The sequence below is a fragment of the Podarcis erhardii genome, assembly GCF_964252035.2.
Source record: "Podarcis erhardii genome assembly, chromosome: 11".
Taxonomy (NCBI): domain Eukaryota; kingdom Metazoa; phylum Chordata; class Lepidosauria; order Squamata; family Lacertidae; genus Podarcis; species Podarcis erhardii.
Window position 1 is genome coordinate 269,333 of NC_138501.1, and position 15,858 is coordinate 285,190.

At 47.7% G+C, this 15,858-nt stretch overlaps 1 protein-coding gene across 7 annotated transcripts in view; it reads left to right on the forward strand.

Annotated features, from left to right (window-relative positions):
• Positions 1–15,386: 15,386 nt before the first annotated feature.
• LOC309352504 (zinc-regulated GTPase metalloprotein activator 1A-like) overlaps positions 15,387–15,858 on the forward strand; it is a 29,464-nt gene continuing 28,992 nt past the window's right edge. For 5 of the 7 annotated variants that reach the window (XR_014161353.1, XM_081881042.1, XM_081881048.1 and 2 more), the window contains exon 1: positions 15,387–15,534. Coding sequence is in view for 4 of the 7 variants with exons in the window: in XM_081881042.1 (XP_081737168.1) it covers positions 15,402–15,534 (133 nt within the window). In the remaining 3 variants the exon portion in view is untranslated. Of the gene's footprint in view, positions 15,535–15,656; positions 15,813–15,858 lie in introns of those variants that run through there. The other 2 variants (XM_081881043.1, XM_081881049.1) reach the window with 2 other exon arrangements.

A 15,858-nucleotide genomic window follows, 5' to 3' on the forward strand; every position in this document is an offset into this window, starting at 1 on the left:
CCTGGGATTATGCCAATTGAGTGCAATTAAGGCTGTAAGTAACTTGTGGCTTGCTGTTGATTGAATGTTTTGCTTTTTCCATACACCTTTAATAACTGTACAAGCAGAAATTCAACAGGCACTACTTTCCTAGGCATAGAAATACAGTAACGGGCAGACTCACCTGCTGAATATATGGCTCACACAAACTTTAACCAACTCTTGACCTGTTAAGGCCCAGGAAATGGCTCGGGGTAAAAAAAAAAGAAAAAAGTTATTTGAAACTCTGCTCAGTTTTGCTCCCCCCCCCCCCCCGCGCCCCGCCACTTTTTGGTATCTAATAATACAACCCTAATCCTATTAATCCCAGTAGAGCATACTTTCAGGCAAGGCAAATTTTCCTACTAGAAAAAGTATGGAATTAAATTTCCTTTTTGTGGATGCATACTTTGATCACTTACTATATTTCCTACTGTCCATTTCAATAATCTTGTTTGTGGATGAACTAATATAACATTTTATTAAATCCTTTATGTTGCTTTACGTGACTAACTACCTACTGAAATCAGAGACGTGGAGAGCTTCCTTCAGTTCTTTTATTTAAATCAACAGAAATACATGGAGGCCACGGAATATGCTCCCTCAATCTTGAGCCGCTGATCTGGCAGTTACTTCCTAGCTTCCACACCCCTCCTGCCGTCTAGGGTGGCCAGCAATGAAATCTTTCTGTCCAGATACAGGAAGGGAGGGCCTAGTTCTAGGAGGAAGAAGGGGCTCTCCCAGGCTTTCAAGTGGCTGTACTGTTTCTACTACTTTTGACTCCTCTCTCTGTTCAGGACTAGTGCATCTGCTAGCTTGCTCCTGTTCCTCACCCTCCATTATTTCCCAGCTCTTTGCTTCTTCTTCTGAGGTGTGCCACCACCACGAACCTGGGCCCATGCTATCTTCATCTGTCTCCTGCCTGGAAGCCTCCGGGGATGGCAGTCTCCACCACTCCTCATCTGCCCAGTCCCTGACACAACAAGATGGAAGGCTTTCGTTCTTTAAAATAAAACTGCAGATAAAAATGTTAAAGGTTTTTCCCAGTCTGAAGCATTTCACTCCTTTTGATTCTTTTCTATGTGTAGTCAAATTCAGTAAGTTGAAGGATAGAACAACCGGGAAATTCTGCAGTTGTGCAATTGCAAAAATGTCTTTGTATTGTGGCAGTTGAGTAAAAGCCACTGCAGAAAATGTAAGTGATTTTAGAAACTCAACTGTTGGGACCTTTCAGATGCTTCAGTGCTCTCCCTCTAGCATGTCCAGGTATATGTTTAGCTAAACAAATCTAATTCCAGTTGCTAGGATAAATGAAAGGAGATGACTATTATGGGGCATCTTACTGGTCACAGGTATAGAATAAATGTGGGACGAGATGCACTTTTGTCTACTCCAGTAATGCAATTAATATTTTCATGCTCTTTTGTCAAAAGTGTAGTGTAGTGGTTTAAGAGTGGTGGACTCATAATCTGGTGAACTGGGTTCGCTTCCCCGCTCCTCCACATGCAGCTGCTGGGTGACCTTGGGCCAGTCACACTTCTCTGAAGTCTCTCAGCCTCACTCACCTCACAGAGTGTTTGTTGTGGGGGAGGAAGGGAAAGGAGATTGTTAGCCGCTTTGAGCTTCCTTAGGGTAGTGATAAAACAGGATATCAAATCCAAACTCTTCTTCTTCTTCTCCAATAATCACTGCCATCAGACTGAAGAATTCCAGGTTGTACTACAAGGTTATCCTGCTTTTTGTACCAGAATCATGCACATTCTGTGTTTATAGAGTAAGGAATCATGGGGCGCAGAACACAGATAAATGTTTTAAGAATGACTGGCACATGCAGATTTTATTTTTGAGTTTTCATGATCTTATCAGATCTTATGAATAATGAGATCACAGTGTATAAATGGCAATTGTTCTTCAATATGTGATGAAAGTTACCGATCAAGATAAAGACAAATTAATCTTGTTAAAGAGCCCATTTTAGTTTTCCGTTTTACAATTCATGTTCTTAAGGGACTTCTGATCACCTGTGATTATTCCTCAGGAGACTCATATCTCTGGTTATTATCTAGTAAAATGTGTTTCATTGTACATGCAAGATTAAATGGTCTTAATTATTTTTAACTGTTTTTAACTGACAACTTATTTGTGGTCAAAGTCAGGTCTCTTTGTTGGATGTGCCTGAGAGGAGTGAGGGAGAGCAGGGGGCCCCAATCCCAGTGGTTCAAGGTAGGGGGAGATATGGCATGGGGGGCAGGCCGAGTAAGGGGCACACAACACAGGCAGTTGGTGACTGTGCCGTGTGCCAGCCCCTCCTCCAACCTGGGGAATTGCAGTTGTCCTATCGGCCAGCCCTCGGGCCTGTGGCTCCTGTTGCTGAATGCCAGGTCCTTGGCTCAGTCAGGGAGACCACTTGCGCTCTGGACCCTTGCCACTCTTGGCCTATAAAAACCAGCAGGGAGGGGACAGCTGGCTGGGCCAGGGAGATGGTTAATGCCTCTTTACGAGAGGGGGTGGTCCCTGCCTGCTTGAAGGAAGCAGTGGTAAAGCCACTTCTCAAGAGACACTGCCTGGATTCAGAAAATCTCGCAAACTACTGGCCAGTTGCTAGTCTCCCTTTCCTGAGCAAGGTTCTAGAGTGGGTGGTTGCAGACCAGATCCAGGCACTCTTGGAGCAAACTGATTTTCTAGATCCCTTTCAATTAGGGTTTAGTCCCGGTTTTGGCACAGAAGTGGCTTGGGCACCCTGTATGATGCCTTCTGTTGGGAGAGAGACTGGGGAAATGTGTCCCTGTTACTTCTCTGCGACCTTTCAGTGGCTTTTGATACCCTCAACCATGGTATCCAAATTAGGGGTGGGTGACACCGCTTTGCGGTGGTTGCAGTCCTACTTGGATGGTCATTCCCAGAGGGTGTTGCTTGGGGAGTATTTTTCTGCCCCGTGGAAGCTTCGATGTGGGGCTCGATTCTCTCCCCTGTCCTGTTTAACATCTACATGAAACTGCTAAGTGGAGGTTTGGAGTACGTTTGTCAGCAATATGCTGATGACACACAGCTCTACTTCTCCTTTACATCCTCAGGTGAGACAGTGGAAGTGCTGGGCCATTGTCTTGTCTTGATAATGGACTAGATGAGAGCCAACAAAGTGAAGCTCCTGGATCCTTTGCTGTCACTTGAGGCTCAGGTGGCATCAGTGGCACAGAGTGCCTTCCTTCAGCTTTGGCTGGTGGCCCAGCTATGCCCCTATCTGAACAGGGATAGCCTAACTACTGTCGTCCATGCCCTGGTAACCTCAAGGTTAAATTACTACAACATTATATGTTGGGCTTCCTCTGAAGATGGTTCAGAAACTTCAGTTAGTGCAGAACTCAGCAGTGCACTGGGACAAGACCATTTGAACGTATTGCAACAATCCTGGTCCGACTGCACTGGCTGCCAATTAGTTTCTGGGCCCAATTCAAAGTGCTGGTTTTGAGGTATAAAGCCTTAAACAGCTCAGGGCCGCAATACTTCAAGGACTGCCTGTCTCCATATGAACCTACCTGGACCCTGAGATCATCCTCTGAGGCCCTTCTTCATGTGCCTCCTCCTTGAGAGGTCCAGAGGGTGGCAACACGAGAACGGGCTTTCTCTGTAGAGGCTCCTTGTTTGTGGAAGGCTCTCCCCAGGGACGTTTGCCAGGCACCTTCATTATACACCTTTAGGTGCCAGGCAAAAACGTTCCTCTTTAACCAGGCCTTTGGCTGATAAACATCTAGGTAAAGGTAAAGGTACCCCTGACCATTAGGTCCAGTCTCGGATGACTCTGGGGTTGTGCGCTCATCTCGCTCTATAGGCTGAGGGAGCCGGCGTTTGTCTGCAGACAGCTTCCGGGTCATGTGGCCAGCATGACTAAGCCGCTTCTGGCGAACCAGAGCAGTGCACGGAAACACCGTTTACCTTCCCACCGTAGTGGTACCTATTTATCTGCTTGCATTTTGACGTGCTTTCGAACTTCTAGGTGGGCAGGAGCTGGGACCGAACAATGGGAGCTCACCCCATCACAGGGATTCGAACTGCCGACCTTCTGATCGGCAAGCCCTAGGCTCTGTGGTTTAGACCACAATACCCCTTTAAAGTGTGTGGGGGGGAAGTTATTAGGGTTTTAAAATCATATATTTAGGGCTTTTATATTATATTTTTATGTTGTGAACTGCATCTGGTTGAATGCCTACCAGGTGGCAAGCAAAACAGAGCCACCTTAAAATTAGGCTATGGCTTCTACATGTTTGAAGGATTCGCTAGGTATATAGAAATGTATAAGTTTGTCCGTTAAAAGAAAAACATTTTCTTAAAATGGCAGACAAGGAGCTGTGAGCTTCCAGAACGCCTACAATATGTTGAGGTGTTGTTGGGGGAAGAGGTGGGATAAGGAAAGAGAAGGAGGTTGTGCTGCTCAGGCGTAAGCCCTATAGCAAACGTCCTAGAGGTAGAGGGTTATGTTTGGTGGGGGATCTTTCAGAGAAGGGGAGGAGGAAATGGCACCTTTTCTGTTTCACAGTATCCAGATCCACACCCACCTGCCACCATTCAGAATTACATAGTTATAAAATACTGAGCTCTTGAGTTGGCAGCCAGTCCATCCAACCTCCTAGTAGATTTTGTTTTGTATAGGATTTCTTGAGTCTACTGATACGTTCAGGGACACCCTGCTATTATGTGATACCATCACAGCAAACTTAACTGCTGGCTGCCTGATTTCATGACAAAACCATACAATTTTGAACAGTAAGGGTTTTTTGAACAGCTTTGTGGTCACTGCCAGCATTTCCTGCGTGCTGTCTTCCACAACTGTGTGTCATGAGGGATACGACTTGTGCGCACCAGGGACCCTGGTGGATTGTTGTGACATAGCAACTTCCTATTTCTGAGTTTCCAGTTTTGAACAATATTCGCATGACTGGCAAAACATTGTACCAAATATCCATCCTGCTGTTATGGTGCTGGCAGTAATAATCTACACAATTTTCTTTGGGGTTTTTAAAAAATAATTTTTATTGAATGATTTTATGTTACAAAAAACAATACAGCCATACTACCACTAAATATAATTAAAAACTACCATACTACCACTAAATATAATTAATATAATTAAAAAATAAAAATTACATACATCGATATTTAGTTTGTTATTTGTTATTTACTGTCTTATTTCCTCCCAAACATTGCATACAACAACACACATATATGCAGACACCCACACACCCACACCCACACACAAAATGATAATAATGAAAGTAAATATTTTCCCCCCTTTTATCTTCCAAAATCTTTTCTTCAGCTTTGACTTCCTGTCAAGTCCCTTTGCATATATTTTATCTTGCATTTGAATGTACACAAAACGATAAACCTTTCTATATAATTTTTCTAATACCTTCTGAAAACATAATAAATCCTTAATTGTTGCCCACCTCCTTTTAGTTCCTTTATCACTCGAATGCTAGCACGGAGTCAAAACTATTATTGTATTTTTGAACATATCTTCTATAACCACCCCATTTTTCCGCAAATTTTTGCTTTGAGTTTCCTCTGGGTTTACTAGTCAGTTGAGCCGTCTCCACCAATTCCTGTAATCTACACAATTTTGAGATGTCTGCTACTTTTGTTATCTTGCCTCATGTCTTGCCTTGGTAATGGACTGGATGAGAGTCAATAAACTGAAGCTCAATCCAGATAAGACAGAGGCACTGTTAGTGGGTGGTTCCCTAGACCAGATGGCTGGGAGATTACACTCCCTTTGAAGGAGCAGGTTCATAGCTTGGGGGGAGGATCTTGCATCCACTACTGTCACTTGAGGCCGAGGTGGCCTCAGTGGTGTGGAGTGCCTTCTGCCAGCTTTGGCTGGTGGCTCATCTGCCCCTATCTGGACAGGGGTAGCCTGTATTCTGCTCTGGTCAGACCTCACCTGGAGTACTGTGTCCAGTTCTGGGCACCACAGTTCAAGAAGGACACTGAGAAACTGGAACGTGTCCAGAGGAGGGCAACCAAAATGGTCAAAGGCCTGGAAACGATGCCTTATGAGGAACGGCTAAGGGAGCTGGGCATGTTTAGCCTGGAGAAGAGGAGGTTAAGGGGTGATATGATAGCCATGTTCAAATATATAAAAGGATGTCACATAGAGGAGGGAGAAAGGTTGTTTTCTGCTGCTCCAGAGAAGCGGACACAGAGCAATGGTTCCAAACTACAAGAAAAAAGATTCCACCTAAACATTAGGAAGAACTTCCTGACAGTAAGAGCTGTTTGACAGTGGAATTTGCTGCCAAGGAGTGTGGTGGAGTCTCCTTCTTTGGAGGTCTTTAAGCAGAGGCTTGACAACCATATGTCAGGAGTGCTCTGATGGTGTTTCCTGCTTGGCAGGGGGTTGGACTCGATGGCCCTTGTGGTCTCTTCCAACTCTATGATTCTATGATTCTATGAAAATTCATGGATTGTGGTCTGATAATGTTCTTGGCAATAGTTCTGTTTTTTTTTACTCTTAGTTCTAATTCTTTAGAGAGCCACATTGCATTAATTCTCGCACTACTTTCATACACATGTGAGAAGAACGTGAACTCTCTATCTAGAGGATGTTTGACTCTCCATACATCTATCAAATGTATGCCAAATAAAACAAACTTGTTGGGAGTCTCCCTTTTTTAGTCTCTTTTTTATAATTGTTCTCTCCATTTCAAGTGAAAACACCCTATTTAAATCATCTATTAAGATCATTTTTTGATCAGCATATTACAAAAAATATGTTTCCAAAGCTCAACAACTTCAATTCTAAAGAAAGCTCAATAACTGGGCAAAAATCCCCCCAAAAAGCTTCACTTCAATCCTAAAAAGTCAACTTGCTCACTTCATCAAATCTGGCCCTCTTTGAAAAAGTTTGGACATAGATTCCATTTAATAAGATTTTTCCACCTTGTACTACTATCTGTACTGCAATCACTCTTCCTTCCTCATCTTTTTTTTTTAAAGGCTCAGATTGTTGTTTAATGTACAAAACCATGCCTCTTTTTTATTTGTCTGCTGTTATAAATTCCATTCCTAACTTTTTATTAATTAAAACTCTTTTATGTCTTCTTGCTACATGGGTCTCTTGTAGGCAAATTACATCTATATCATGGGTAGGCAAACTAAGGCCTGGGGGCTGGATCCAGCCCAAACGCCTTCTAAATCCAGCCCGCAGATGGTCCGGGAATCTGTGTTTTTACATGAGTAGAATGTGTCCTTTTATTTAAAAAGTATCTCTGGGTTATTTGTGGGGCCTTCCTGGTGTTTTTACATCAGTAGAGTGTGTGCTTTTATTTAAAATGCATCTCTGGGTTATTTGTGGGGCATAGGAATTTGTTCATCTTTTTATTCAAAATATAGTCCGCCCCCCCCCACAAGGTCTGAGGGACAGTGGACTGGCCCCCTGCTGAAAAAGTTTGCTGACTTCTGATCTATATTTTGCTTTATAATTATATGTTCAATTTTGTTTCTTTTAGCTTTATTGTTTAGACCATTTACATTCCAATTCCACACTTTTAAATCTGCCATTTTTTCCTAGAATCTTTTTTCCTTCTCTTCTTGATTATTGAAATTATCTATTTCCCCCCATTGTCCCCTCTCCTATTCCTCCTGTTGCTCCCTCTGGTTCAGTTGGTGTATATGGGTTGTCACAATCTCTCATATGTCTTCGCCAGAAGTCCTGTGCTTGATCTATGTTGGTAAATCTGTGTCTTTGTCTTTTATATGTAAAGGAAATTCCTTCTGGAAATTCCCATTTATATTGTATGTTGACTCTTTTCAAAACATCTGTCAGGAATCTGTACTGAATTCGTTTCTGTAACAAACAAGCGGGAATTTCTTTCAGCATGAGAATCGGGTTTCCTTCAATCTGGAGTCTGTTTGTATAATTATTTTGGACTATAGCATCCTTTAACTTCTTGGAATTAGAAGTCACTAAACAGTCTCCAGCTAATTTCCTGGCCTTAACCAATTTAGACCTCGCCCCAAAACAGCTGTCAATTGCATCCAAAATGTAATCCTGTTCTTCACCTAGCCAATTGGCAATTGCCTTGGCTAGATAAACTTTGAGGTCCTCTACCCCCTCATCTGGCACACCCCTCATTCTCACTACCTGTGATTTGTGCCTCATCTCCAAAACTGCTAAACTGTCTTCAGACTGATCCTACCAGAGAGTTTTGCCATGTCCCCCCTTATTGTTGCCTGCTCTTTTCTCAAATCAGTGTTGTCACTTTCAATTTTTTGAGATTTGGCCTCCAAACCTTTCACAGAGAGGTCCAAAGATGATGATTCTTCTTCTTCTTCTTCTTCTTGTCAAATTCTCTAGTTTATTGGTCATCTCTGTTCCGCTACCCAATTCCGCTACCATCTTTTCAGAATGTTTTTGCATTTCTTTTAACATATCTTTTTTTAAAATAGTTTTTATTATTTTTTCAATATATACATCCTTTATGAAATATTTCCATTTTTTCCCACCCCACTCCCCTGGACTTCCCTCATAGTTCCACTTTGTTTTACTTTCAATTTATTCATCCTGCGTATTATTTCGCCAATTAATTCCTGATATTTTAACATATCTTTTAAAAATTCTAACAAAAAGTCTGCCATTTCTGGGGAGACAGGTCTATCAGGTATGTCCTGCACAGATGCCCTTCTGGTTGCTGTAGCTGCGGCTGCCTGTTTTCTGGTTATTCTAAATTATTTTATACTATTTCTATACCAGTCAGTTTCCTGGCTTGTTCTCAAAACAATAGTTATTTCAGCTTATTATTATCAGTCCTTCAAGGTTACAGCTCTCCCCGTTTGTTCTCACCACCTAGCCTTGGTTAGGAGAGGGCACGAGGAGAAGCAAAATTCCCAAACCAACACCCCCCCCCCCGATTTCTGTTAAGCAAGTAGGAATCCTGGATATGTGATTTATTCTTATAACCACTTTACAGGCTGAAATGTGGACAGGTGGGATAGAAATGTTTTAAAATAACTATACTAGGTTAGTCAATGATATTGCCTTCGGATTGCTTCCCTGTTCCAAGTGTCTAATGTGTTTTAAAATGTTCTTAAGCAGTCTGTGGCATTTAAAGTTTTTTTTAATTTTCCCGCTCCCCTTTTGCTTTGTTGGGGATTCGGTGAACAACTGGTTGAGGATTAATTTGAGTATAATTGTTACTGTTTTGTTTGGTTTTTTATTGTTGTATTAGCTGTTGTATAGTTTGCGTTTTGTTTTAAGGGGCGGGGTCAAGGCTGGATGGGAGTGGGCCCCAGCCAACAGAATGACTGGGCAGGTTCCATGTTGGGGGCACTGGGACATCTGATCTCGGTGGTCACAAGTAGGAGGAGGAGTTACGCTAAGACCAGACCATGTCATTACCAAGGAAGCAGATTTAGTCGCTGTTTGAGGACTATCCCTGCCTCCAGGTCTGGTCTTGACCGGATGGATACTGGAATCAGCAAGGGAGAAAGACATGACCTGAAGGTGCTGCTGTGCAATGAAAGGTCAATGATTCATAAGACCACTGCCATCCATTACTTGATCGTGGATGGAGGACTTGACCTGGCACGTGTAACAGAGACTTGGTGGGGTGAAGCAGATGGGCCTGTTCTTGCTGCTGCTTGTCCACCAGGTTTCTCTTATGCACAGCAACCCAGGTCATGTGGGTGGGGAGGGGGGGCTGCAGTGATTTTTAGGAAGTCATTAGCTTGCACCAGGCATCCTATTGGGAAGACCCAGTTTTCTGAGTGCATGTTCTGGAAGTTGGGCAATAGGGGCTGTTAAGTTGTGGACGAACATAGCAGACGACACAGCGATTTCTCCAGAGCAGCTCTTTATTTGTAAGCTGGACAGAACTGAACAGCAAACAGCTCAGCCGGCCTGCTTTTATATGCAGCCAGCTGTCAACATTGTAGCAACAACAACCCAGGGTTTCCCGCCTAAAATAACTGATGTGGACCTGAGTGAAAACTATCTACAGTATCCCCTGCTGGCCCAGGGTGAGAACTTCAGTACATAACACCCCTCCCCACCGAGATAAGGCGTTAGTTACAATCGTAATGGTTTCCTTATATACAACACTACACATAATGGTTCAATTAGGCACAAAAGCATATCGGTTACATTTCCCATACTTAGACCAACAGTGATACATGTCCAACAACATAGTCCTTTAAATAAGTTGGGCACTTGGAAACTCTGCCAGACCACTGGGGACTGGTAGCCAAGTCCGGGGGGCCACACAATTCTTGCTGAGGCTGTGGTGCGACCCTAGGTGGCATTGAAACCAAATCCCCTGGATCCGCTGCTGTGGGTGGAGCCTCCGCAAGTGGAGTGGTCTGAGTCTGTGGTAAGTCTGGCAGACCCTCTGAAGCGGCTTGGTTCGGCTCCACGATGGCAGTTTGCGAGGGAGGTATAGGTGGAGCCTCTCCATCTGTGTCTCTTCTGGAGCCACAAGCTCAGTTGGGGGCACCACGGTAGTGTCCAAGTCCCCAACCCTGCACCTAAGCTGGTCTATGTGCCGGCGCCACAAACGTCCGTCTTCGAGTGCCACCTGGTACGAGCGAGGTCCAGTGACTCCCACTACTGTGGCTGGCACCCAAAGAATGTCCCCCACATAGTTCCGGGCAAAGACCTGGTTTCCTGGAACAAATGACCATGGTGCGTTGGCACAACCTGGGGGTTCGGCCACGGCAAAGTCTGGGTGCAGCCGGTCGAGCAGAGATCTGAGGCGGTGGCCCATAAGCAGTTCAGCAGGACTCCGTCCTGTGGCCGCATGAGGGGTGATGTGTTGAACGAACAAATATTCGGTGACCTGCTCATGCCAGTCTCCGCGGTCCAGGCGCGCCAGTGCCTCTTTTGCTGAGCACACCATTCTCTCCGCTTGCCCATTGCTGGATGGATGAAAGGGGCCGTTAGGGCATGGCGGATGCCCAGTCCCAAAAGATACCGCTCAAAAGTGCCTGACGTGAACTGCGGTCCGTTGTCAGAGACAAGGACATCAGGACACCCATGTGTCGCAAACAGGCCTCGCAGCACCCGGATGACGGCCTCGGTAGTGGTGGAGGGCATCAGGGCCACCTCCAGCCATTTGGAATAAGGTCTGGCCGTGAAAGGGACCAGCCAAATCGATGTGCACCCTCGACCAGGGTGTCTTTGGCATCTCCCAGGTGTGTCCCTTGGCTGCCGGTGGTGCAGGCCTCGACTCTTGGCATGCTTGACAGGCGGATATCCAGGCAGTGATGGCATCGTCCATGTTAGGCCACCAGACGTAACACCGAGCCAACGCCTTCATTTTGACAATTCCTGGGTGGCCAACGTGCAGAGCCTCCAGGACGCGCTGACGGAGTCCCTGGGGAATCACGACATGGTCTCCCCACAGCAGACAGCTGCGATGAGCCGAGAGTTCATGTTGTCTGGTTGCGAAGGGCTGGAACTCCGATGCAAAAGGCCCTTGTGGCCACCCCCTCCACACCCAGTTGAGCACCCGGCTGATGGTGCGATCCTGGGCAGATGCGGAGGCCACAGTGGCAGCCGATACAGGCGCTGCTGGAAGATCCTCAATCAAGAGGAGCGATGAAGCTGGAGCCGGGTCTTCCACAAACGCTGGAAGACGGCAACGGCTGAGGGCATCGGCATGGCCCATCGATTTCCCCGGGCAATGGACGAGCCGGTAGTGGTAGGCAGCCAGGAAAACAGTCCATCGCAGCATGCGTGGCGAGAGGACCGGTGGAGTTGGACGATCACCCGCGAGGAGGCCCAGGAGCGGCTTGTGGTCAGTGATGAGGTCAAAAGTCCTGCCATAGAGGTATTCATGGAACCTCTTCACTCCAGCCACAAGTGCCAGTGCCTCCTTGTCGAGCTGGCTGTAATTCCGTTCCGTCGGAGATAGCGTCCTGGAAAAGTAGGCGAGCAGTGCTTCTCTTCCGCCTAGAAAACAGTGACCAAGGACAGCGCCGATGCCAAAAGGTGAGGCGTCACAGGCAAGGACCAGTGGCCTGGATTCACTGTACTGTACCAGCACACGGTCCGATGAAAGGAGAGCCTTGACCGTGTTGAAGGCCGCCGTCTCCCGATGACCCCAGGACCAAGGCGTCTTTATGCTGAGGAGTCGGTGAAGAGGCTCAGCCACTGTGGCTTTGTGGGGCAGGAACATGTTATAAAAGTTCAGCAGCCCCAGGAACGCCTGCAACTCCGTCTTGTTCTTTGGGATGGGGGCCTGCTGGATAGCACGGATCTTGGATGTGGTCGGGTGAAGGCCGGAGGCGTCGATAAGATAGCCCAGGAACTCTACCTGTGGAACGGCGATCTGGCACTTCTCCCTCTTTACCTTGAGCCCGGCCTCTTGGAACCTGGTCAGCATGGCACGGAGGCGCTCGAACAGCTGCTGGTGTGAGTCTGCGGACACCAAGACGTCATCAAAATATGGTACCATGCCCGGAATCCCTTGCAGGAGATGCTCCATAAGGCTTTGGAAGATGCCAGGATCCACACTCACCCCGAACTGCAACCGGCGGCAACGGAATGCCCCTCGGTGGGTGACGATCGTCTGGGCTTTCAGCAGTGGCATCATCGACAGGCAGTTGTTGATAGACTTGGGCAAGGTCCTGCTTAGCGAAGACCTTACCCTCACCCAGGGAATGCAGCAGGTGTTGGACAACAGGAACCGGATGAGCATGCTGCTGAAGTGCCTTGTTGATCGTGCACTTGTAGTCAGCGCAGATTCTCACCGACCCGTCTGGCTTGACAGCTGTGAAGATGGGGGTTTCCCACTTGGCATGGTCAACCGGCTCCAAAACTCCTTGGGCGATCAGCTTGTCCAGTTGTTCGTCCACCTTAGTCTTGAGAGCAAAGGGAACCCGGCGTGGCTTTAGCTTGATGGGGGCAACTTGTGGATCAAGGCTAAAGGAGATGGGCGTACCTGTATATTGCCCCAAAGTGCCGTCAAAAACCTTGGCAAAGTCTTTGACCAGACCCTCAGTCTCTGCGTTAGAGATGCAGTTGATGCCGGTGACTTCCAGGCCGAGGGCATCAAACCAGTCTAGCCCTAGGAGGCTTGGCCGCTGACCTTCGACCACCACCAACCGGAGCAGGCCCGAAAAATCGTTGAAGGCGATCCGGAACCGGCCAACGCCTACCACGGGAATGTCGTTTCCCTGGTAGTCTCTCAGGTGTACGCGGTGAGAGTCGAGTTGCCTTTTGGACACTCTGGGTACCAGTCTTTTGATGGTGCTCCAAGACACGATGGACAGGGCAGACCCGGTGTCGATCTCCATGTCACATGGAGCTCCTTCAGTGAGCACCGTGACGTTCAGCTTGCGTGGCGTAGGCGAGTCGGTTTGGCCAATCGTGGTTCCAGACGGGCAGCGGCAGTTGGTGAGAGCGAAACAACTTTCCTTGGCAGACTGGAGTGAAGACTTGGGACTTGTGAGTCGATGAAGGGGGGGTGTCAGAAGGAGCCGATCGGCAGACCTTAGCGATGTGGCCCCTTCTGGAACACTTCCTACAGATGGCGTCTCTGAATCGACACTTGGTACGGGAATGGTTGCCTCCGCAGCCGGCACATTCTGGTTGGCCCTTGGACTTCTGTTGGAACTTCCTGCGCTCCCGCTTTGTCTGGTGCACGTCATCGTCTTCACTGGAGGATGCCGCATCACTGCTGGCCTCTTCATGATGCACCGGAACTGGCTTCCTATCAAGATGCGAGCTGCTGGACTTGCGGATCTCCTGGGCTTCTGAGCTTCTGAGACCACAGCCTCCTCAATGGCTTTCTGTAGCGTGAGGTCTGGCTTGGCAAGGAGACGCCGTTGCAGATGGATGTCCCGGACCCCGCAGACGATTTGATCCATCAGGGCATCGTCTAAGTCTCGGAACTCGCAGTGCATTGCAGCCTGTCGCAGGGCGGTGGTGTAGTTGTTGATTGACTCCCCCTCTGCCTGGTTCCGCTGGTAGAACGCATGGCGGGCAGCAATCTTGGACAGCTTTGGTGCGTAGTGGTTGCGGAGGTTCTCTTGGATTGTGTCCCACGGTGTTGCCTGGACTGCTTCGGGCACAACCAATGCTCGGGCCGTCTCAAACACCTCAGGCCCGCAAAGGCTGAGGAATAGGCCCCGCTTCTGCTCCTTTGATACTTCTGTCAGCTCGTTGGCTTGGAGGTAGCAGTCGAACCGAGCGAGGTAGGAGTCGCATGATTCAGAGGCTGGCGCAAACGGCGGTAGAGGCACAAGTGAAGCCATGATTCCGATGCCGGCGTGAAGGGCGATGGATGGAACACAGTGCTCTAGCCAGAACAGTCAGCTCTGAATTGGTTCTGTCCAGTGATTTCGCTCAGTGATTTCGCTCTGTGATTCAGCTCTGTGATTCAGCTCAGTTCAGAGGATGGCCGCATCTGGCTGTGCTCTGATGTCCATCCATCCCACCTTCGTCGCCAGTATTAAGTTGTGGGTTGACATAGCAGACGACACAGCGATTTCTCCAAAGCAGCTCTTTATTTTGTAAGCTAGAATAGAACTGACTAGCAAACAGCTCAGCCGGCCTGCTTTTATAGGCAGCCGGCTGTCAACATTGTAGCAACAACAACCCAGAGTTTCCCGCCTAAAATAACTGACGTGGACCTGAGTGAAAACTATCTACAGACCTGAGTGAAAACTATCTACCGTATCCCCCTGCTGGCCCAGGGTGAAACTTCACTACATAACAGAGACTATTGGCACTTTTTCAAAGCCACGTGAAAACCAAACTCATAGCTGTCAACCATCCCTTTTTTGTGGGAAATCCCCTTATTCCAGCGCTGTTTCCCGCTGCTTCCCGCTGCTATCCCGGATTGTTAGATAACCCGTAGACTGTCCCCGGGACAGGTGAGGCTGCTGATCCCTTATTTTCAAATCTGAAAGTTGACAGCTATGACCAAACTATAACCAGCTTCTCTGATTCAGGAATGGAGCATAGCTCCATATAGCTGGATGGAAGAATTTGCCATTTCAGATGGGTGCTTCTAATGCTACCAACCCATTGCTCTTTCCACCCTTAGCTATGGGCAAAGCACCTTTTCTGCAGGAACATCCACCCCACTGTGCTCCATCCACAATAAGGGGCCTGGTATTGCCGCGCAGAACAATCCACCCAAGCACCCAAGTCTTTCACAATTGATTTTAAAATCTTTTTTTTTAAATTCACTGAAGGGTGTGTGTGTTTCTTTTTAAAAAGGTGCAATTAAAGAATTCTGGTTTGTGAAGTTTCGCCGGGAGCTGAAGCTCTGTAAACTACAGGGCCCAGAATTCCTTGAGTGAGAGGAGGGGTCCGCTGCCTCCCCGAACCTTCTTCCTGTGACGCCAATGCCGACAGGGCAAGATGCCCTCTGACGTCTCCGATGACGCGGCCCTTCGCAGCCCCTTGTACGGCAGCAGGAAGGAACCGACGTTCCTCGCCTGGGAAGGAAGCTGAGGCGCGCATGCGTGCGTGGCTGAGTAGGAAGCGGCGAGGCGACGGGGCGGAGCTTGCAGGTGCGCGAGAGAAGGCAGGGCGGCTCTCCGTCCAATAGGTGCCTCTTTTGCGCGAACTCCTGCGCATGTGCAGAGTGTGGCGGGGCTTCCTCGCGCAGTGGGTGGGGTCCCGCGAGATCTCCTTTGGGGTCGCGAGGGAGCGAGGAATTCCGCCTTCGGGGACCCGATTCGGAATCTGCGTGGCGTTTCTAATCCTCACCTCAGGCCTTATCTCTGGCTCCGAAGAGTCGAAAAGGGTGACGACATTATTCTTCAGCCTCCAGGCCTCGCTCCTCTCAGTAAATGGAGGGCAGCTTTCGCCCCGGTGAGAACACCCTCTGAATG